Source organism: Gigantopelta aegis, chromosome 15, assembly GCF_016097555.1.
Source record: "Gigantopelta aegis isolate Gae_Host chromosome 15, Gae_host_genome, whole genome shotgun sequence".
In the NCBI taxonomy this organism is placed as follows: Eukaryota; Metazoa; Mollusca; class Gastropoda; order Neomphalida; family Peltospiridae; genus Gigantopelta; species Gigantopelta aegis.
Window position 1 is genome coordinate 31,054,106 of NC_054713.1, and position 23,418 is coordinate 31,077,523.

General features: G+C 39.3%; 1 protein-coding gene across 4 annotated transcripts in view; it reads right to left on the reverse strand.

The window, feature by feature from the left end:
• The window catches only part of LOC121390240 (eukaryotic translation initiation factor 4 gamma 3-like), a 99,804-nt gene that overhangs the window by 67,535 nt on the left and 8,851 nt on the right, over positions 1-23,418 (reverse strand). For all 4 annotated transcript variants that reach the window (XM_041522016.1, XM_041522018.1, XM_041522017.1 and 1 more), the window contains exons 2-9: positions 18,347-19,446; positions 12,754-13,275; positions 11,443-11,570; positions 10,108-10,235; positions 3,049-3,213; positions 2,299-2,485; positions 1,521-1,693; positions 938-1,142 (exon numbers count right to left, since the gene is read on the reverse strand). In XM_041522016.1, coding sequence (XP_041377950.1) covers positions 938-1,142; positions 1,521-1,693; positions 2,299-2,485; positions 3,049-3,213; positions 10,108-10,235; positions 11,443-11,570; positions 12,754-13,275; positions 18,347-19,292 — 2,454 coding nt within the window. In that variant the 5' untranslated portion in view covers positions 19,293-19,446. The remainder of the gene's footprint in view (positions 1-937; positions 1,143-1,520; positions 1,694-2,298; positions 2,486-3,048; positions 3,214-10,107; positions 10,236-11,442; positions 11,571-12,753; positions 13,276-18,346; positions 19,447-23,418) is intronic.

Sequence of the window (23,418 nt, forward strand, 5' to 3'; positions counted from 1 at the left end):
GCTAAGCGATAATTGTCACATGCATAAGACATGTGAGTTATCTCCAGTATTTTTGTGTGAAAGTCGTATGGCCTAGAATGTTTTTTCATATCGAACGCCGAGTTTTACAAATAGTATTTGATATATATTGGATCCATTTTTATACAGAAAGTTAGTATCCTTCTTAGAAAATGACCAAATCATCATTTAACTGCCATTTGACAGCTACGTTAGTGGCTTACAACTGCCTTGTACCTATTGTAAATTTTCACAGTAATTTGTGTCGTGGAACGGGCTGGCGATCGTAGAACAAAATTAAGGAGGCGATAGTAGGCATTTACGGCGATAGTAGTGCTAAGATCGCTTCGTGGAAAGGGGCCCTGGTAATCTATAGGTTACGACACATCAAGTTTAAAATTCATATTACTTACTATATTTTGGAGAACAAAGTACCCTTTTGACTGACATGTGGTAGCCTCCTGGTAACCAAAACGATTCTTACTATTTAATTCCTAATTCCTTATCTTTCAATAAGAACAAAATTAAAGTTTTAATAACCAATTTTAACATTGAGGTCACAATCCGTCCCCTTTCACATGAAATAATACTTTAGTTTCTACAACCAGTACCATAAGCTTTAAGTCAGTTTTGAGGGATACCCCCCACCCCCCCACCCCCCCCCCCCCCCCCCCCTCCTTTCGATCTGGCAAATTCTCCCATCTTTAAACTTCTTTTGTTGTCAATGTCTGAATCCCAGCCCTCGTCTCTTCAGCGCTAGAGGTGCTTGCCTCATTGTCATTTGTGCCACACACTGCCAGATTCCATCACTTATGACACTATTAAGAGGCACCTGTGACCATCTATTTTATCCCCTACATCTGGCAATCAAAAGAGCCAAGAGTCAGACCAGCTTTAATAGTGGCTATGCTTACAGTGTTTGCTCTATTACATTACTCACCAGTTCTTGACTGGCGTCATGCAAGATTTCAGCGATCAAGATGCCAGCTTTATTGTTCTCTATCAGAGGTTTGCAAGCTTGCTGCAAGAAGCTCAAAGGAACACTTCCATCCTGCACCATTGGCCCAATAAGCTCTCCTAAATATTTCCATATCTTGGGAATATCAATTTCCATATCTTCAGCAAACTGCAGAAGTTCAGTTAAACTGAAAAAACCCACCCCAAAAACAATTTACTGAATGTTTACTTTATTTTAATAACAAGCAAGCATTCTGGCAGTACTGCTAAAGCAATACATGTCTCCTACTGTTAATAACTATATAACATCTTTATTTCTTTATGAATTCATAAAAATAAGCATAAACCCCAACATATTTATATCTAAACTGGATGAACAATTAAAATTGACATATTCGACTTTTATAATCGATCATCACTTTAGTAGTGCCCAACCAAACAATTTGTTTAATATAATCCATCATTGGAACATATCTAGTCAAAGTCATCGATTATCTAACACTGTACCTCAGATAAACTTAGTACAGAGAAGAAAAATGCACCAATGAAGGCTGGTAAAGGCTCACCCTTTTAAGTAAGTATCGACACTTATCACATTTTGTCTGATGAGATCATGGAGGAAAGCCCCGGTCTGGCGTCTAGCTGGTTTTGAACGTTCAAGCACATGGTTTATTGCAGTCTGTACAAATATATGTATCATGCTTGGACATCGCAACTCTGTCACACACAAAACCGCTTCCTGAAAGAAAAAAAGAACATAACAGCCAGTAATGCCAGGGTGCATTTATTCTTGTTCACCTACATGCAGACATGAAAACGACACACGACAATCTGGAAAACTTTTAGGAGTGCTGTACATTAACACCTTGCAATAAAAAATTTAATAAATTTTATTTAAAACTACATATCTAGAACCATTCTAGAAGAATGATCTTCAGCTCACCTGAGTTTGTTCATTGCAAAGAATAGAAAACTAAACAGTATTTACAACATATACATTTATTTTTATTTACAGAATGTTTGCGAACAGCACACAGAAACAATAGTTGTCAAAGAAATTTCTTAAATCTGTACCACTTTCACAGTATGTGATTGATTATTATGTTTTAAGTATGAAGTGTAAAAGTTGACCAAAAAAAAAATAATAATAAAAAAGAAGAGACAGAAGAGAGAGAGGAAAAAGAAGAGTACGTAAAAAAATACATACAATATTAATCTTAAATTTCTGTTTCATTTTTCAAAACCACTACATTGGTCTTTCTACATACTGGGGCAAACATACTTTTTTTACAACTTTGACAATACACCTTTGACAATACACATTTTATTTCACAATCAACACACCTTTTTGTCTTGTATATGCAAAAATTCATCGATAATTGCCCTCGTTTTGAGTTCCATTTCATCCACAGTCCATTCTTTAACCGCTTCTGCCTGTTTCTCGGTTTCTTTCTGTCTGGGTTCTCGTGTTCGACTGCCTTCTCGGCTCGCTGGTGCAGATGGAGGGGTTGTTCTCCCACTCACAATTGTTCTGTAATTGAAAAGGCAGAGTATTTTTTGTGTTACAACACCTCAGCACTTTAAACTACGTCTGTTTGATGTGCAACATACCGAAGGCTGTGGGGCCCATTGCATCACGGCCCTACACTTTTTTGTTATTTTGTGCTAAAAAACAAACAAACAAGGAAACAAATGCTATAGTCATGATATTCAAAATTTTCTTGGAAAAGCTTGCCTCTGTACCCCTCATAACAGGCTCAGGCCCTTTGGTTTCTCAAATTTCCATCCCCCCAGACAAGACAATGCCTCCTCCCCCCCCCCCCCCCCCCCCCCCCCCCCCCCCCCACGCCAACTTTCAAATACACTGTGTAATTCCTGCATATCATTTCGTTGACAGAGAAAATCTACTGTTCGCCACAGAAACTACATGAAACTAGATTTTAGGATAATATCCAACATTTCCGACTCACTAATATAATGTAGTGGTTTAAATCTCATTAAAATGTTTTACTGTCACATTGAAAACCTAATAGCATTAAAATCGCATTATCCAAGTTTTAAAAGCTATTTTCCAAAGCCACACTTAAAGCCTACCTGGCACTGGCAATTGTTCTCTCTCTCTCCAGTTCCTGAGACCCATGTCCGCCAAGTTGTCCTTTCTGGAAGGATCCTGGTGTACGACCTTGACCTCTGTGAGGACTCGAACCACGACCAAACGCACGTGATCGATGGTCAATCTCTTTACTCAAAACCACATATCTGAAGGAAGGAAGGAAATGCTTTAATTAACGACGCACTCAACACATTTTATTTACGGCATATCTGAAATAAATATTAAGTGTCCACATAAATATCCAAGTACTGCAGTAAAGAGAAGCAGCTACCAAATGCTCATATGAACAGCTGTATGTAGAGGAAGGAATTTATTCTGTTTAGTGGTTTTACGAATATGGCTGTTATCATTTCAAGAAACTGGGGCCAATGTTATCCTGGTGTCATTCAATTCCAAATCAACAAATATTTAGGGTCTCCCAAGTACTTTGGTAGGGTACCTACAGAATTTTCAAATTAATATTCCCTGTATTTACCCTGAACTTTTCCTGTTGTAAAATATTTTACCCCGTCTGATATCCATGATTTTTTATTGTATACAAGGACCTGCTGCCACCCCCAATAGCCGTGCCTTCACCTCCAAATACCATAATCAACATATTGTGACAATATATATACACTGTATGTGTGTACATTTCAACAAAGATAGGGTCGGTACGTAAAGTGACAGACCCGTCTGAATTGTAATCAACCAAGTCATGCAAAAAAGCATGTATCTCACTGATCCGACGACAAGCCGCCAGTGAAACCAGAAACAGAGTCTTCCACGTCAAGGCACGAAGACTAGCAAACCTCAACAGCTCATAAGGCGCACCCTTAAGAGCATGTAACACAAGAAAGACATTCCATTTCAGAATAATGGAAGGTCGTTCAACCGTAGATTGCAATGATTTAAGTAAATCATGCAACACCAAGTTCGTAGAAAAGTCACGACATGCACACTGTTTAAGAGTAGTGAAAAGACACAGCTTTAAGTTTCCTTTCTTGGACCAACGCCAGAAAGTACTCCCCTAAATCACTGACAGTAGGCGTTAAGGGATCGAAATCCTGTGCGTTCGCCCAACGAACCCACACACGCCAGTGACACTGATAAACCGACTCGTTAGATTTGCGCTTTGCTGAAGAGACGAGATGCACAATTCTTGTCAAAAAACCTCTGTGTCGCAAGGAAGCCCTGATAACCTCCACGTGTGAAGCCGGAAGACCTCCGGCTTTGGATGCCACACCATCTGACTCATTCGCTGGCTGAGTAGATCAGACAACACTGGTAACCGGAATGGGACGTCCACTAACAGTGACAGGAGCTGTGGAAACCAGTGCTGCGCCACCCACAGAGGAGCTATCAACGTCACTTGACAAGGTTCCTGGACCACTTTGGTCAACACCTTGCCGAGTAAGACAGGAGGGAAGGCATAAAAATCCAGTCCCGTCCAATTCATACTCAACGCATCGTACACCGAACACCGGCAATTGCTTGGTCAACTTGGTGGCAAACATGTCCACCTGTGGACTGCCCCAAACACAGAGAACCGCTACGACCACCCCTTTGTTCTACATCCACTCCGTCTGAACAGGGGTATGTCGACTGAGGGCATTGGCTAACACATTCACTGAAGAAGGAATGTGTTTCGCCCACAGAGTCGTCCCTAGTTGGTCGCAGAATTCCAAAATCGCAAGAGCTTTGCGACCCAAAGTCTCCAATTTGGTTCCACCCCAACGATTGAGATATGCCACTACCGACGTATTGTCGCATTTCAACAGAATTCGATGGTGTTGAAGAACACCCTGGAAATGAAGACAGGCACGATGCACTGCCTCCATCTCCAAACAGTTGATATGAAGCTTCCTCTCGGAGAGATTCCATACCCCTGAAATATGTTGATCCAACAGATGCGCCCCGTACCCATGCAGCGATGCATCCATGAAAAGGATCAAATCCGGAGCAGGGGGGTTCAACGGAACCGAGAGGGACATGCACTTGTCCGACAGGTACTCCTGTATTGGATGAGTGAACCATGGGCCCAGAGGCACTATCGTGTCCCAATTGTGACCATCCCACCATGGGGACAAATGCCACTGGAGTGGTCGTTTGAATCGTCTGAACTGCACGATCAAAGAGGCCAGAGATTCGAGAAAATTGTGCATACGCGCATCGGTGGGATGAACCGACGCTACCACAAGATCGAAGACCACTCAGAGATATGTGTCAACTCCGATTTCACCCAATTGGGAATAAAACCCAAATGGAGGATCATGTCCAAAACCAACCCGACACTGGTCCGACACTCCTGTTGTGACGAAGCTGGGATCAACCAATCATCCAGATAGGTATGCATTCGAACCCATAACGAATGAACATGACCTACCACCGCTTTTACCACACGTGTAAAAGCATGGGGACTCGTCGCCAACCCGAACGGGAGCATACGAAACTCGTACGCTTTCCCGTTGAAAAGGAATCACAGAAACTTCCAAAACGCCTTCTGCACCGGGACATGGAGGTATGCATCTTTCAGATCGATAGACGCAGCCCACTCTCCAATTTGAAGCAGGTTCCAGACCGATTGAACCGTTTCCATTTTCATGGAAGGAACATCGACGTAGACGTTCAGTGGCTTCAAATTTAGGATTGGTCTCCATTCCGCATTTTTCTTCTGGGCGAAGAAAAGATGAGAATAAAATCCCAGAGTGTCTAGACTGACTCTCTGGATAGCCCCTTTGTAGAGAAACTCAGCAATCATACTCTCCACAAAAACACGCCGATCCGCGGACAATAACGGCGGCATTCTCGGAGTGGAAGTAAGAGGGGGACTTGAAGAAAAGGGTATTTTTGTAACTGTGTTGAACGACCAACAGAACCAGCAGTCAAGACCCGGCAGCTTGCACCAATTTCAAACAAAATGGTGAAGCCTGTCCCCCATGGGTATGGTTGCTGACAGTACCTCCGAAAGCAACTGCCGATCGTTCACGTACCCTCATCCCAACCGCTTACCACCCATAGGCGCAACGCCTATGGTGGACTGAGAACGGAATGCAGTATGACGTTTGCGTCATCCCTTTGTTACCTGGTTGCCTTCTAATGTCAGGAACTCTAGGGATCTGAGCCGACTGTAAAAAGGCAGCCTTTTTCACAGGAGGCGGCTTGAACCCCGAAAACGTGGACCGACGTTTACCAGAGGTTGAGGGTTGAGTGTTCGGGATTGGTTGCGACAAATCCTTGTCTAGGACAATTTTAAAATCGGGACCGAAAAGTAAGTTTTCCCATAACGAATGTGTACGAAAAAACGTCTTCGCAACGTTTGACACACTCAAACTCGCCAGGTAATGGTCACGCCGTAACAAAAGACTGTTTGGCCAGATAACTGAGCGATATGCTTTGAGGCTTTTGACGCAGTCTCCAAACAGCCTTTCGCCATCGCGGGAAGGCTCTCGACAGCCTTATCCAAGCCAAATAGGAACGTACCTAAATGGCTATTAACCTGGAACGATTCCAGATCCGCGATTGGCAATGACACATGCGGCGATGGGGAACAAGTGGCTCGCACACTAGCGGCTCGCACACTAGCGGGAACGATCGCTGGATGTTCGAGAAAATCTGCCCCCAACGTCTCATTGGAGTCGGCACGAAAAATGCGCGCTCGTGTTAAGACTTTCCCCGTAGGCAGTGCCGTTGGGTACTCATCAACACCCACTCCCAAGATACGATCACTGCCAGTGATCAATGCATCAATGTCACAAAGTGAACTGTGCGCCTCCTGAGCAAGTGGTAAACCCGACTCCTCACGAGGAGTGACCAAATTCAAGGAACGGTCCCCAAAGGAGACACCCTTGAATGTAGGCTGGGCCTCAACCTGAGGTATAGCATCCCCACATACCTGTCGGACCTGGTCCCTGACAAAAGCCAGAACCGCCGGATACTCGCACTCCTCCTCTACCTCTGAACCAAAGTGAGAGAGAGCTGGGTGAGTGACAGAATCAGGTCCAACCGACGCTTCCTCTGAAGCCAGGTCACTGTCCATTGGATCCTGGGGCAGCGTCTCCCAAGACGGAAACAACAGGAACCGAACGACAATCCCTAACTGCATCGTCAAACTACTGTCGAGACGCAGTTTCTGTTTTGGCAGAAAACCAGGAGAGGAGGGAAAAGGAATGGGAGCCGCACCCGACGGTCCCGTCTGCGAAAGCAATGATCCAAACTAAGGCGAAGCGTTAAAAAATTCCACAAAACTCCGAAACAACGTTTCCTGAAAGCCTATCAGGCGTTCCTGCGACAAGTGTGGAACGGTCGGAGTTTGTGGTCACAGAGTACCCCCAGCCGAGGGGTATCTGTGTGAATCTCGTCCTCTATCGAATAAAGTCGAAGAGGTAGGGACCAAAGATGGTGCAAACTGTGAGGAGATGTCCGTTGCTACCAAAGTCACCGGACCATTGGGGTAAACATATACAAACGGAGGACCCAAACAGGATGAGTCCTCCACCCAACAGTAAACATCGGTCGGGATGCCATCAGAGATGGATCCCAGCATCGGAACAACTGGCTCAGTTCGAAGCAAACTGGCAGAACTCTCATCGGGCCTTGAGAATGCTGAGGTGCCGAAGCGACTGTCAGCAATCGAAGGCAAAGTCGGGGCCACCTGCTCTGCGGATGAAGCAGTGGACCTATGCACAACTGAGTGCATGTGCTCGGTAACAGGTGCCGCGACGACTCCACCCTTCCCCCCTTCTGTCTGCAAAGGTAACCGTAAAGACGATGGCGACACCCGAGACGAAGAAGGCGCTGTCACTAATGAAGACGGCTCACTTACCACGGTCACAATAGGAGCCCGGGGGGTGCTGCTGAAGTATCAGTAACTGTACTCGTAACACGGACTGACGAAGAAACACCCTTGTGTTTCCCCCCTTTCCGGACACTTTTCGAAGTGTACACAGACTTATGGGACCTACCCACTAAGTCCGACTTGCCGACTTCTGCCGCAGCAGCCGACAAGATTTTGCTGGTACCCGAAACCTGAGTCTGCGAACCAAACCGAACCCACTGATCAGGAGACCACGTGGCGCAGATCTCACACTGATGGTCTTGAGAACAAGACCGACAGTCCGGACACAACACGTGTAGACAACCATCTCGCGCACAAACTCTCCGTGTGCTAGCTGTCAACGAATTCGCGTCGGACATGGTAAATTCAACACAGAATTCCCAACTACCAACCGTATGTCAAGTTCAACGAAAAACAAACACAAAATTACAAAGTAAAGAAAACTTTTTGCCGAAGCTTAAACAGGTGTTGATAGGTGGACTGCAGAATTGAGAATGAAGTTACAGGTAGCCCATGCAAGGATAGCATTGTGCATATCCGGCAAGGGAGAGAATTCTGCAGTGTGTAGGTATGACTCAGGTTGAATAGCATATTTTTGTGCTAGCACAGTAAGTTGATAAGACTATAGACTTTACAAACATTATTTGTTCAAATTTCAGCAAATAATATTTCAAACATCTGAACTGTCTTTATATTTTAAAACAACTTGTCTGTGCATGTAAGCAAACACATACATGGGCATTTTAAATTGAAATTCCAATGTTCCTGTATCATTAATAGCTGTGGAGACTTATTTTGCCTTATAAACTAATTATAAAGGCTTTGGATCAGAATGTATTTTTCCAAATATTAAAAATATTTTGGTAAAAATATTTCTTTCTCTTCCAGCTTTTATGTTTTAGATCACAAAAATAAGTCTTTACATTGAAGATGATTATGTATAGCAGAAATGTTAGAAAAGCAGATCTAAGACTACACTATGTCAATGTTAACAATACATTAGTATGGCATAACCAAATTAAATTTATTAACATTTCTGATATAGGCCTACATAGAATAAGCTCTGGAGCAACGTTGGTTTATTTCTGTTTTGAAGGAATCCAAAACACCAATATCTTAGGTTTATTAATTTTTTACATGATTTTCTATACATATCCATATATATATAATATAGGACTTGACAAATTCCCTGATATTTTCCCAGATTCCATTACATCCAAATAAAATTCCCTGTATTTCCCCTGAATCTGACCAAAATTTCAAATTCCCTGAATTTTCGTTGCAGGGAATTAAAAAAAAAAAAATTTCCCGGTTTTCCCTGTGCCATGGGTAACCTGTTTGATCTCAGATTTACTTGAAATTTCTCGCAATTGTACTTCTCATCCATATGAATAATCCGAAATTTGGCATCATTAAGTCCCATTATTCCAGCAAATAAAGTACTAAACCAAATAACTTCTGGATGGGTCAAAGTTCGAGGTGCATCCAACTGTTGATAGAGAGGAGAACACCACAAGTTCTGTGATTGGTGATAAATGTGAATGTGTTGGCTGTAAAAAAAAATAGTTTCATCTGGGTAAAAAATGTATACAGTTTTATTTCATCTAGTAGCCTTGTGCTTGAAACAGAAATGAGCAGCTTGACCCCCAATTTTTTCTGATTCATTTTAAGGGTGAGGGGTGGTAGTATTTATATCCATGGCGTTTATGTCGATTGATACGCTGCAGGTAGGAGTATTAACACATATTATGTTAATATTGTCGTCTATGGGATTTATTTGGTAGAATACACCCCGATATAAAGCAGACTGGTAGTTGTTATACTGAATGCTTAAGGGAAAACCAATGCCTGTTGAAAAATATCCATAAAAAACATTCTATATAATTGAATGAGTTTCACTCTCCAGTTAATCAATGTGAAGAACATTTATAGCGATATATCAATCGGCAATGCCGCCACAAAAGCTACTGTAAAATTGATTACCGATAACATTTTAATGCTGCCTTTAAACAAGAGGAAAATATGTCATAAGCAGCCCAGGCTACACAAATGACACATGAAACGATTTTAAAGTTGATGTTCATATGTATTTTCAAATATGCACTTTTTTAATTGCCAATGCAATGTCGTGGTAAAATGAATTTGCAACTGCACTTTACTAACATCTGAAAATTATCCGAATTTCAAAATCTGTGTCGATTAACATAAAAATTACCGCACTAACCTGTTGCCTGGAGTATTGGGTCTCTCTCCTTCCTGTGATGCCCTGCTACCACCACCACTGCTACCACGACCCCACCCACCAAACCTTGATCCACCACCGGGACCAAGCTGAATGTTGTCATCAGAACTCTGCAAGCAAGGAATGAATTTAAACGGACAGCAAACATACACCCACAGATACCATTGTACTGAAGTAACCACTGGGTGCCTGTTGTCAAAAGAGTTCTTGTCTTTTTTTTTTCTTCTTTTTCTTTTTTTTATAGCAGTCTTACCATAATGTTTTAAATATGAAGACATTATATGGATAAATACATCTGGAATGACCACTGTTGAATTGTTTAAAAATTTCCAATTGGAAGAAATAATAAATTCACATGTACAGAATTATTTTCGACAAAATCAATATTTTCGACAAAACTTCACAAAGTTCAGAAATGTAATTTTAATAATGTAAAAATGTTGGGGATTTTTGCTGAAAACTTTTTTTTCAATGGCTACAAAACTCAGGATAGTCTCTTTAATACTGAATCTGAATGGTCATACTCTTGCTAAATATGGAAAAAAAAGTAAAGTTTGTTTTATTTAACGACGCCACTAGAGCACATTGATTTTTTATCTTATCATCGGCTATTGGACGTCAAACATATGGTCATTCTGACACTGTTTCTTTTTTAGAGGAAACCCGCTGTCGCCACATAGGCTACTCTTTTACGATAGGGAGCAAGGGATCTTTTATTAGCACTTCCCACAGGCAGGATAGCACAAACCATGGCCTTTGTTGAACCAGTTATGGATCACTGTTCGGTGCAAGTGGTTTACACCTACCCATTGAGCCTTGCGAAGCACTCACTCAGGGTTTGGGGTCGGTATCTGGATTAAAAATCCCACGCCTCGACTGGGATCCGAACCCACAACCTACCACCCTGTAGTCTCATAGCTTAACCACTGCGCCACCGAGGCCGGTCTTGCTAAATATGGGGGCGGGAAGTAGCCCAGTGGTAAAGTGTTTGCTTGATTCGCGGTCAGTCTGGGATCGATCCCAGTCGGTGGACCCATTGGGCCATTTCTCGTTCCAGCCAGTGCACCACGACTGGTATATCAAAGTCCGTGGTATGTACTATCCTGTCTGTGGGATGGTGCATATGGAAGATCCCTTGCTGCTAATCGAAAAGAGTAGCCCATGAAGTTGCAACAGCGGGTTTCCTCTCTCAATATCTGTGTTGGTCCTTAACCATATGTTCGACTCCATATAACCATAAATAAAAAATGGTCGAGTGCATCGTTACAAAAAACCCCAAAGAAATAAGAAAGAAAAAAGAGCTAAATGTGTACTCACTTTGTTAATTCTAAGCTTGGACAAGTCAATGTTACGTTTAATGTTTCTCATGCCAGCCTTGCTGCTGACAGTGTTCCAGCCGTCCTTTCCCATTCCTCCCCGTCCCCTTTGAGATGGTCCACAAAGTGCTAAGGAAATCACACACATGGTCAAAATTTCATCATCAAAAAACAAGAGAAGAAAAAAAGAGAAAAAACCATTAACAAAATATTTTTTAATAAAGAGAGAGAGAGAGAGAGAGAGAGAGAGAGAGAGAGAGAGAGAGAGAGAGAGAGAGAGAGAATGAAAAAAAAAGAGTAAAATATAGAGAACTTGGGATCAGTGTCTTTTTTCATGACTACTTAAACTGACCTCAAACAAATGGAATTTCTACCCTAAAATATGACTATTTCACACCACACACAAAAGAAGAAATATTAGTTTAAATTTACCTGAAATTACAGTAAAGTTTCTATCAGTACAAGTGTTTTCAAACTACTTCTCAAGTTCTAGCATTTGCTTCTAGATGGCAATGTCAGAAGTAAAGACTGTTTCCCATTCCACACAATGAATTTTGAGCCTTGCTAACAGTTATTTTTAAAGCTGGTCAGAATAAAGTGAAAACCCATTGCCACCATATTTTATATGCATTTTGCAGCAGACTGAACAGTAGATACCACAGACGTAGATACCAAATTATGGATCACTGGTTGAAAGCAGTAATTAAAAAATATTATATATATATATATGAACCTTTACAGTTTAACATCATAATAATGACATGGAGAAGTAATAAAATACGAAGAAACCTTTTTTATGTATTTCTACCAATTATTAATTAAAATAAACAAACACAAATTTAAAAAACTACATTTCCAACTCATTCAATTTTCACAGTGGAAGATGAACATCAAAATTAATGTAAAAATATGACATTGATATTTGCAAAAATAATTAAATATTTGTTCAACCAAACCCGAGCACTTTTTAAATTGTGGATATTGGTGTATACCAATGATCCGATGACCAATTGCTCAATAGTTTTATTATTGTTAGCTGCTAAATGACAATTTCCACAAATGCGCATTCGACTAGGATTTGTTACGTGTTGGTTCTTAATGATACTCGACATTTAAATTGTTGTTTAAATCATTAATTAAGTTTAAGAGCATACCACAACATTGGCACCTTACAACGGAGGAACTTGTGACATTTTTTTTTACCAGACTTCAAGCAAAAAGCAGAAATTATTTAATTTTGTTGAGTATATGACAACAGTTCAGTTCATGCAATCAATAAATTACGATTCTTCAGAACAAAAGTTTAAATTACCTTCTTTATATTTGTATTTCTGCGTCACACTTTCAGTTTTTTCCGTATTGGTTTCATTTGTTTTCACACTGTTTTCGGCATTTTCTCGGCTCACTTCGGAATCCTTACGCATTTTAGCATCCGTTATTTCTATCTCTACTTCCTTTGGCATAGATGCAGGCTCTGTTATCACAATTTGTACCTGAGAATGCTGAGTGGATGATTTCTCCGTCTCTTCCTCTATTGCTGGTTTTGACACTTCAACTGAAGGTTTTGACACCTCAACCATCGGCTTGCTTGACTCGACCATTATCTTGGATATCTCAACCACTGGCCTGGTTGACTCAACCACTGTCTTGGATATCTCAACCACTGGCTTGGTTGACCCAAACACTGTCTTTGATATCTCAACCACTGGCCTGGTTGACCCAACCATTGTCCTTGATATCTCAACAACCCGCTTGGTTGACTCAACCACTGTCTTTGATGACTGAACTGCCAGCACCTTGGACAATTGCACCAACGACTTTGATAACTCAGCCACTAATAAAAAAACCCCACACAAAACATCTATCTTTAAAGGAAGAAGAAGGAAATATTTTATTTAATGACATAATCAACACATTTTATTTACAGTTACGTATATGGCATCAGACATATGGTTAAGGACCATACAGATATAGAGAGAGGAAACCAGCCGTCACGACTTTATGGGCTACTCTTTTCGATTAGCAGCAAGGGATCTTTTATATGCACCATCCCACAGACAGGATAGTACATATATCACGGCTTTTGTTACACCAGTTGTGGAGCACTGGCTGGAACGAGAAATATCTTTAAAAGTTAACTTTATAATAAAGTAAAGTTAAAATCAGATAAAAATATCTCTCTTTTTTTGCCAAGTTGTAGCCAACCATCAGGTGATGTTGATATGCCGTGCATAGGCGTACAAGATTCTTTTTTTTAAATCTTTTTGATTTTTGGGGGGTGGGGGGTAGGATGGTTGGGCAGGCTGATTTTTACCCAAATTAAACAACAATGTCCAATTCTAGATTTATTCATATTTGAATTACTACTAAACGGCGATGGTAGGGTAAACAAATCACTCTGCATTTTTATCTGTATATGAGTATTATCAATCTCACTTACCACATGAGTCAAATGGTTGACTGAATATTTTGAGTAGTTCTGGAAATACATGGTGAAAAGTTTTCATGCCAGCTGATAATGTCTCCATTGTTTTTGCATGAATGCTAAGGTTTAGAGGCTATTTCAATTTCATAAAAATTGTTTTAAAATTCTGTATTAAAATTGCTTTTTGGCTAAAATGAAAAATGATGTGAAAGCAAATACAGAAATACACTTTTTACTCATTAATGGAAATAAAAAATAAACAGTAAAATATAAATAATATTATTAAAATTAACATATTATTATCAACCTTTTTTTTTTACTTTATGGACCGATTTTCTGATTAGGTTTTCATCCATCTCAACCAGAGTGCTCCACAACTGGCATATCAAAGGCCATGGTATGTGCAGTCCTGCCAGTAGGGAAGTGTGTATAAAAGATCCTTTTGCTGCTAATGAAAAATTGTTCTGCATTTCCTCCGATGACTACGAGTCAAAATTATCAATTAGTCGATGATTACTACTATCTAGCGGTGTCGTTAAACAAAACAAACTTTAATTTTATTAACCAATTACAAATACATCAGATTCTGGTCAGCATGGTTTTTGTTGTAACTTGCCATGTATTTTAAATGAAAAATAATAGATACGTATCATGGGAATTGTGATCAGTAACTTTAAAGGGACCAAGTCTCAAAGTTGCATAATGTCCAACAATATTTACTCTTCTTTGTGTGTGTGTGTGTGTGTGTGTGTGTGTGTGTGTGTTTGTGTGTGTGTGTGTGTGTGTGTGTGTGTGTGTGTGTGTGTGTGTGAAATATAAAGATTATACCATGAATTACCCTACATACCCCACAACAAGTCTCAAAGTAGCATAATGTCAACAACAAAAAATCTTTTTTTGTGTGTGTGTGTTTAATATGAAGATTATACCTTGAATTACCATACATATCCTACAAAAATTACATCCACATTTTATTTACTACCATTCATAAATTTATATTGCCAAATCCAATAAGGGTTTTATGTTTTGTTTAACAACACCACTAGAGCACATTGATTTATTAATCATTGGCTATTGGATGTCAAATATTTGGTAAACTTTAGAGTGGGTACGATAGCAATGTGTTTGCGGCCCCCAATAAATCGAGGAAACAAAATTCACAATTTGGATTTAAAAGTAGGTGTTGGACATAAATAAAGGTTTTAATGTTTTAGTGTTACACATATTTTTCTGTGTTATGTGTTGAAAGTATTAGCCATGTTTGCCAATTTCAAAGCGTCAGAAATGTATCAGCGCAGTTGTGTTCAGTCTTCATTTTTTAAACACGATAAAATATTAAGATAATATAACTACTGTGTAAAAATAAAGATTGAACACAAATGCGCTCATAATGAAAACAAAATAAATTGATCAGTTTTGTATAGGTTTCTACAATTCAGAAAAGGAGTTTAACTTAGTTGTTGCCTTTCAACATAATAAATAGGTTAGTCTAAAATAAAATGTGTTTCATCTTCCATAGCTTGAGAATTACAAACAAAGCTACAAACAAAACAAGTCCTCTGTTCAATTAGTTTTTTAGGTTTACAGAATCTTCCAAGTTCAATATGAAGATTGTGCGCACTGATTCTCATTTTAGTAAATTGTCTGCGTTGTTCGAAGTTTGGTGTGCAGAGCAGGTAGTTTTCTAATTTAAATTCTGATTTAAATAGGCTGTATGTTCTGAGTTTAGAATCATTGTTTTGAATAGTATCTTACCAGAATTTTATATATATCGACTCGAGTTCTTCTTTCAACTTACGTTTATCTCTGTGAGGGTATAGAGCGCCTTGGTTGTCCCATATTTGATTAAATGAATGAATGAATGAATGAATGAATGAATGTTTAACGACACCCCAGCACGAAAAATACATCGGCTATTGGGTGTCAAACTATGGTAATGCAAATAAATAAAGTGATGATCAACATCAATATAAAAATTCAAGACAAACGAAAACAGTGTAAAGAACTGTGCAAAAACACAAGTATCACAGAATTTTACGGATACTGAATTTTACTCAAAACTAAAATTTTGTGCTGTATTGGCCATTCTCAAAGAGAATGTTACACCCCTGCACCACGGTGAGGTTACAGCACACGCAGGGGCATATTTGATTAAAGACCAAATTGATCCACATCATTTTTATATAAAATGACCAGTTTAAATTAGATGAGTTATTATAATAATATGATTCCATGTACGCCTTATGCACGACCGGCCTCGATGGCGTCGTGGTAGGCCATCGGTCTACAGGCTGGTAGGTACTGGGTTCGTATCCCAGTCGAGGCATGGGATTTTTAATCCAGATACCGACTCCAAACCCTGAGTGAGTGCTCCGCAAGGCTCAATGGGTAGGTGTAAACCACTTGCACTGACCAGTGATCCATAACTGGTTCAACAAAGGCCATGGTTTGTGCTATCCTGCCTGTGGGAAGCACAAATAAAAGATCCCTTGCTGCTAATCGGAAGAGTAGCCCATGTAGTGGCGACAGCAGGTTTCCTCTCAAAATCTGTGTGGTCCTTAACCATATGTCTGACGCCATATAACCGTAAAATAATGTGTTGAGTGCGTCGTTAAATAAAACATTTCTTTCTTTTCCTTAAGTACGATTGACGAACAATCATATGTTCCTAATCTAAACCCGTATTTTGCTGCAAGGGGTAAGCATGTAACAAGAAGTGGGTGCTGGCCAAGTTCACGCGTATAGCATCATGGGCGCTTCTTTTGTTAACACCAAGTAGGTATTTATAGAATTTTATTTGAACACTTTCGAATGGAGTATTGTCACATATATTTTTGAAACCCCAACGGTCTACTCCTTTGAGATAATAGGGGCTCCAAACCTCACAGCAATACATTAAAATGGGACGGATTAAGCACTGAAATAACTTTAAGGCTGTCGATATATTTTTTCTGACATCAATTTGTTTGAGTTTAAAGATGGCTTTGGTAGCCTGATCACAAGTCTGTCACATGCTCTCTTAAAATTACCGGAGGCAGTAAACAATATACCTCAGTAACACTAAGACTGAACAATGTTAATAGCAATTGTATCGTATGTAAAACGAAATCTCTTTATGAGCTTGCCACCTTTGTTGAATACAATAATCTTTGTTTTTGACAAGTTGACGGTCAGCCCCCATTTTTTGCAATAGGTACTAAGACAGTCGAGAGAGTTTTGTAATCCTAACTGAGATTTTGACAATAAAACAAAATCATCAGCAAACATGAGACTGCTTAATTGCATATCATATAAAGACACCGAGTCACAGTTTGGTGTAAAAATATCCGGTAGATCACGAACATACAGGTTGAATAGTATAGTAGTGGACTCAATACACAACCTTGTTTAACTCCTACGTTAGATTGGAAACTGTTGCTGTGGTCTAATATTAGGTGGTAACATATAGTAACCTGGAAGAGACAAAGAATCACTTTTACTACAATGAGTTTCCGCAAGGAACATATCCTACCTGTTGACACCACTTTATATAGGTACAGTTTGTGGATGATTTTGTTTTCTTCATAAACATAAAAGAAACAGGCATTGTGAGAGTACTGCTAAAGCAATACACGTCCCCTACTGCATGGACCCAACACATTTTCATTTCTTATAAGTTCAAGGCCATAACTCTGCAAAAAAAAAAGTTAATCCCCCATGAAAATCAAACTTGATCTGTAACAGTACATGATAAAGCTATGTACAAAATTTCAGCTCAATATCTTGAGACATTGCGGAAAAAAAAAGGGTCCGGAAATCTAATTTTCATATCTCCCATGTTCAGGGGCCATAACTCAGTCAAAAATGGGTAAATTGCCATGAAAGTCAACTTGATCTGTAATAGTACATGATAAAGCTATATACAAAATTGGTGACAAAGAAATGGTTGCTATTTTAATGCATAATGCAATTAAAAAGATTTTTTAAACATATACTTTATATGTACCAAGAATTCATAAGGAAAGCACTGTTTACATCAACTAGCAACACATTGCAATTTTTTATATTATAGTTAATGATATATACAGAACATGTGGAATCTATTAATTTATAATTATTATTCACAAATACATGGGAAACTTTTAAAATAAAACAACTTTGAGAATGAATCATTAATGAAAACGGGTGGGACATAGCATTCGACTGACATGCGTTCGATCTAGGGTTGATCCCCATCAGTGGCCCACTGGGCTTCTAGTTCCAGCCAGTACATCACGACTGGTAATCAAAGGCTTGTGGTATGTGTTATCCTGTCTGTAGGATGGTGCATATAAAAGATCCCTTGCTACTAATTGAAAAATGTAGAGGATTTCCTCTTTATATATCAAAATTACCAAGTGTTTGACATCCAATAGCTGACGATCAATAAATCAATGTGCTCTAGTGATGTTATTAAACAAAACAAACTTTTTATCTACAATGAATATTAATGGTAGCCTACCATTTAACGTGGAGTTCCCGACTTGCTCACAGTTCTGGCGATTTGCAGTCAGTGATGGTGTCAAAATCTTCGGGGATGACTGGTTACTGGCATTTTCAGCAAGTAATTGCATCGCTCCAAATCTGTATGCACACTCGCTGTTAAAAGTCTTTTCATGAGAAGGCACTGGTTTATGCTCCGAGTTGTCTTCTGGAGTACTTGTTTGAAACATACTATGAAATGAGAACTTGTCTTTCCTTGATGTGCACTGAAAAGCATCTGATTCTTTAGATCTGTTTTGCACATCTTCCACGCTAGCTTTTAAACTTCCAATTTCGTTATAGACATTTTGGACTTTTGAACTCAAATCTTTGACTGTTGAATTTGACTCCTTAACTGTTGAACGTAACTCTGTAACTGTTGAACTAAAGTCTTTAATGGTTGAAGTTGACTTTTTAACTGTTGAACTTAACTCTGTGACTGTTGAACTAAAGTTTTTGATGGTTGAAGTTGACTTTTTAACTGTTGAAAATAACGCTGTAACTTTTGGATTCAACTGTTTCACTTTTGAATTCAACTCTTTAACTACTTGTCTTGACTCTGTAACTTTCGAATGCAACTCTTTAACTGTTGATTTTGACTCCTTAACTGTTGTACTCAACTCTTCAACTGTTGATCTTGACCATGTAACTGTTGAACTCAACTTTGCAACTGCTGAAATTAGTTGCTGTAGTTGTAAAGTAACACCATTCATCCACTGAGCTGACACACTAGTATTTAGAGAGTCTGGTATGCATACTTTTATAATTTGGCCGTTCTGATCGAGCCATGTATTTAGCGACGGCTGTTGGCAATTCTCATTAGAAGCAGGTAAGTTTGAATTGCCGGTATTACCCGCTGATATTCTGTGTTGTTGTCCATTACTTGTTGCATCGGGATCTGTACATGCACTGCCTGTGGAAGCCATATTGCAATAATTTTGAAAACTGTTTTAATTAGCTGTATAGCTTTGGTGACGTTATACCAACTGTACAGGGACTACATTATATTTCTAGTGAGTTGTTTTAAAACATGAAGATGTTCTGCTGTGGTGGAAGTACACTCCTCAAGGACCAATGTTTCTGAAAGAAAAACAAATTTAATATCTTACTTACTGATATGCTCAAATCTATTATGCTATTAATTAGTCTGGTCCATCATTTGCATGTTTCTAATTATATTTAGTTTATATATCCTATAAATTATATGTGTAGCCAGTGGCGGATCTAAGGGGGCCCACCATTGGCCACCTCACCCCTAAATTTTGTGAGTTATATTTTTATTGTATATATATTTTTTTTTTTACGTTGGTGAAATCCGAGGAATCACTTTGGGGCCCCCCCTAAATTGATTTTTTGGATCCACCACTGGTAGTTCATGTATATACTGTATACATGTACATATATATGCGCAAATTTTCGGCTTTGTCCAAATATGTGTACTGTATGTTGTTTTTTTTACCCCACTCAGCACTTGTAGTTCATATGCCATGGCTAACACGATATTATTGTCATGTTATCTTTTATGTTTATCATTTATTTAAATTTATGCATTTATAAATTATATAAGCCTACCACCTGTTTGTTGATCCACTCCATTTATTTCAATAAATATTGTTTTAAAAAATATGCTGATCAATACTGTGACATCTTATGACATCTGGAGAGGGTGGGGGGCACAAGCCATATTTATTTTATATTTTTTAATATCGAGTAGAACCACTGTGACGGATCATGCTCTTATCTTTTCGCCTGTGGCGATGTTAATTGTTTTAGAGGGCCGTGTGCGGCTGGGTTACGTAATACCTCCGCGAGTTCTGTTTTACGACCTTGTATTCCTAGCGGAATGGCGACAGTAAGTCTGGTCATCTAAAAAAATATGCCGTCTTGGTCGCTGTGGAAATATCCCATGATAGGAGGAGTACCGCGATGTGCCCCCAGGCGATATTCGGATTTTTGTAATAAATAGCTAGGATTTTAGATTTATCGGGGAGAAACATTGGAAGTATCCAGGGGAAACGGACGTCGTCCACTGAACGAAATATATAAGTTCAGTCCGGACGTGGTAAATATATTTTTCTGCTCTGTTGTATAACCTTGATGTGATTGATGTGACTTTAAATATTTTAATACTGTATTATACCAATATTATTTAGACAGTGTTTCCGGTAATCTGACGAAGTAAATTGTATGCTTCACTGTTCTAAAAATATAAAGCTTAGCCGGTCATCCTAGAGGACCTAGGTAAACTTTGTGTTATTGTCTTTATTGTGATAGGTACCAGTATTAATTCTGTATTATAAGGTTACTGAATGAGTAGTTAAGGGTTAATTAAAAATTAACCAAGTAGGAATAGAGTTGTAATTCCTTTATTAATTAAGTTCCCCTGGAAGCGTTTCTCAATGATCACACGTGTGTGTGTTGTATCACGGTGAAGTGATTAGAATATTGTGTAAACTAGACACCTAGTGATTAACTAATTAAGTGATTAGTTCCGGATTGTTATTATTATTGTTGTTGTAAGTAATTAACTGCGGCAAATATATTTGTCAGTGTATGGTTAATACAGATTCCAAAGTGTATTGTGTTTTGTTGTGTTTTCTAGTGAACTAAACGTGCTATATATATATATATATATATATATATATATATATATATATATATATATATATATATATATATATATATATATTTACATAAGATCTTATCTCTGATATACCTAGAGCCGAGCCACTCGGGTATTGGACGTGTTTTATTCAGTTACCGGTATTATAGGATCCCCGTGACAGGAGTAAAAATTGGGGCGCTCGTCCCGGATCTGAAACGGGACATGCATATTTAAAAAGTATTGTTTGTAAATGGGGGCTTTATAAATTATTTTTACAAATTAACTAGAAGTAGCAACGTTGTTCACTAGAAAATTAATTAATAATAAGTGCGTCATATCTAAACATGGATAAGAATTTGCTGGATAGGCATACGCTCAGTGTAGTGGAGATTAAGCAAGCACGTAAGGCCGAGTTAGTTGAAATCGCAAGTGAGCGGGAAATTGATTTAACATCAGCTAAAACCTTAGGTGATATAAAGACCATTATTATCCAGGACGTTTTTGGTGATAGGCCTGTTATGGAAGAAAGTGAGATTGTTCCAGAGATAGAGATAAATGACTTGAGTATGGAACAACAGTTAGCTTTTTAAAAGCTTGAGTACGAAAGAGAAGAACGTGCATTAGATAGAGAGAGGGAGAGAGAGAAGAGAGGGATAGAGAAAAAGAAGATAGAGATAGAGATAGAGAAGAGAGAGAGAGAGAGAGAGAGAGAGAGAGAGAGAGAGAGAGAGAGAGAGAGAGAGAGAGAGAGAGAGAGAGAGAAAAAGAGAGAGAGAGAGAGAGAGAGAGAGAGAAGAGAGAGAGAAAAAGAAGATAGAGATAGAGAGAGAAGAGAGAGATAGGGATAGAGAATTCCAGTTAGCAAAATTAAAAGTGGAACATGAGTTAAAGTTGAATACTGAAGAAGTTAGACGGGAGGCAGGAAATGGGTTTAACATGTCGGAGGCTTATAGATCAGTGCCTGTATTTGACGACCATGAGGTAGATATGTTCTTCCAACTTTTTGAACGGGCCGCTAAGCAGCTAAATTGGCCGCAGTCTAAGTGGACATTGTTAGCTGTATCTAAGTTTAAGGGGAAGGCTAGCGTAGCTTATAATTCAATGAGTGATGAGCGAGCAAGTCAGTACGACCTAGTTAAGTCTGCGGTGTTGAGGGCTTATGAATTACGACCTGAGGATTATCGTTTACGGTATAGCGAGTTGAGAAAAACGCAGAGTCAGTCTTATAGTGAGTTTGTGGCTAAGAAGGCAGGGATGTTTGATAAATGGGTGGTTTCTCATCAGGTAGAGTCATTTACCGAGTTACGGGAGTTGTTGATCTTACAGGACATTAAAAATGGATTACCGGTTAGCTTACGTATTCATTTAGCAGGCATAGTGGCAGATGATTACGTGTTAATACACAAAACTCAGGCAGTACAGGGTAGCTCTATACAACAGGGTGATAAGAAGAAATTTCAGCCAGGTTTTTCCCTGGAAGGTAACTATCGGGGAGAGTCATCTAGTTGGTCAGCTAGTCAGGCAAGGAATGCACCTGGTGGGCAAAGTAAGGATAAACCTGCATTATCAGCCAATGCACGAACTTTTCGTCCACATTGCAGTTACTGTAAAAAGGATAACCATCTTGTCGGGGACTGTTTTAAAAGGAAACGCGATAATGCGCAAGTGGTCGGTTTAGTGAGGTCAGCTCCGCTAGCGAGAAAGTTAATGGTTAGTCCCATGGCAGAGAAAGTAAACCCGTATGTGTCCACTGGTATGGTTTGTGATGTGAAACAAGAGCTGTGTCCTAAGGCAATATCAGTCTATCGAGATACAGGGTGTAACCTGTCGCTTATAACGTCAAAGTGTTTAGCTGGTATTGAAAATTCAGAAACAGGACGTAGTTTGGCCTTAACCTCGGTTACTGGAGAAAATATGGTTGTCCGGTTACATAACGTTTTCTTGTGTTCGAAGTTTGTGACGGGACCAGTCGTTATGGGTGTTGTGAAGGACTTGCCTGTTGAAAACATAGGAGTTTTGTTGGGTAACGATTTGACTAGTCAGTGTTGCCAGCCCCAAGGTGACAAATTGTTAATTGAAGACAGCCCTTTACCCATAAAAGAGTGTGAGGTTGATGAGATTAGTTATCCTGCGTGTGTAATGACTACGGCTATGGCCAGAAAGGTAGCACGAGACCCAGAGGAAAATTGTGATTTGTCTGATACGTGTGTGAGCCATGAAATTGGAGTGGATGAGGTTATCAGTAAAATGGTAGATAAGTCAACTGAGGAACTAAAGGTGGTGGAACCTGTTGACCTCCCGCAGAGGGTAAATGCACCAGTTGTGTTTGATAGAGGGGACTTACCTTGTAATAGACAAGAGTTAATCCTAGAGCAGGGGGCTGATCCAAATTTGTTGGCGGCTCGCACTACATTGTTAACTGAGGGAGTATTAATGAATAAGAGAGT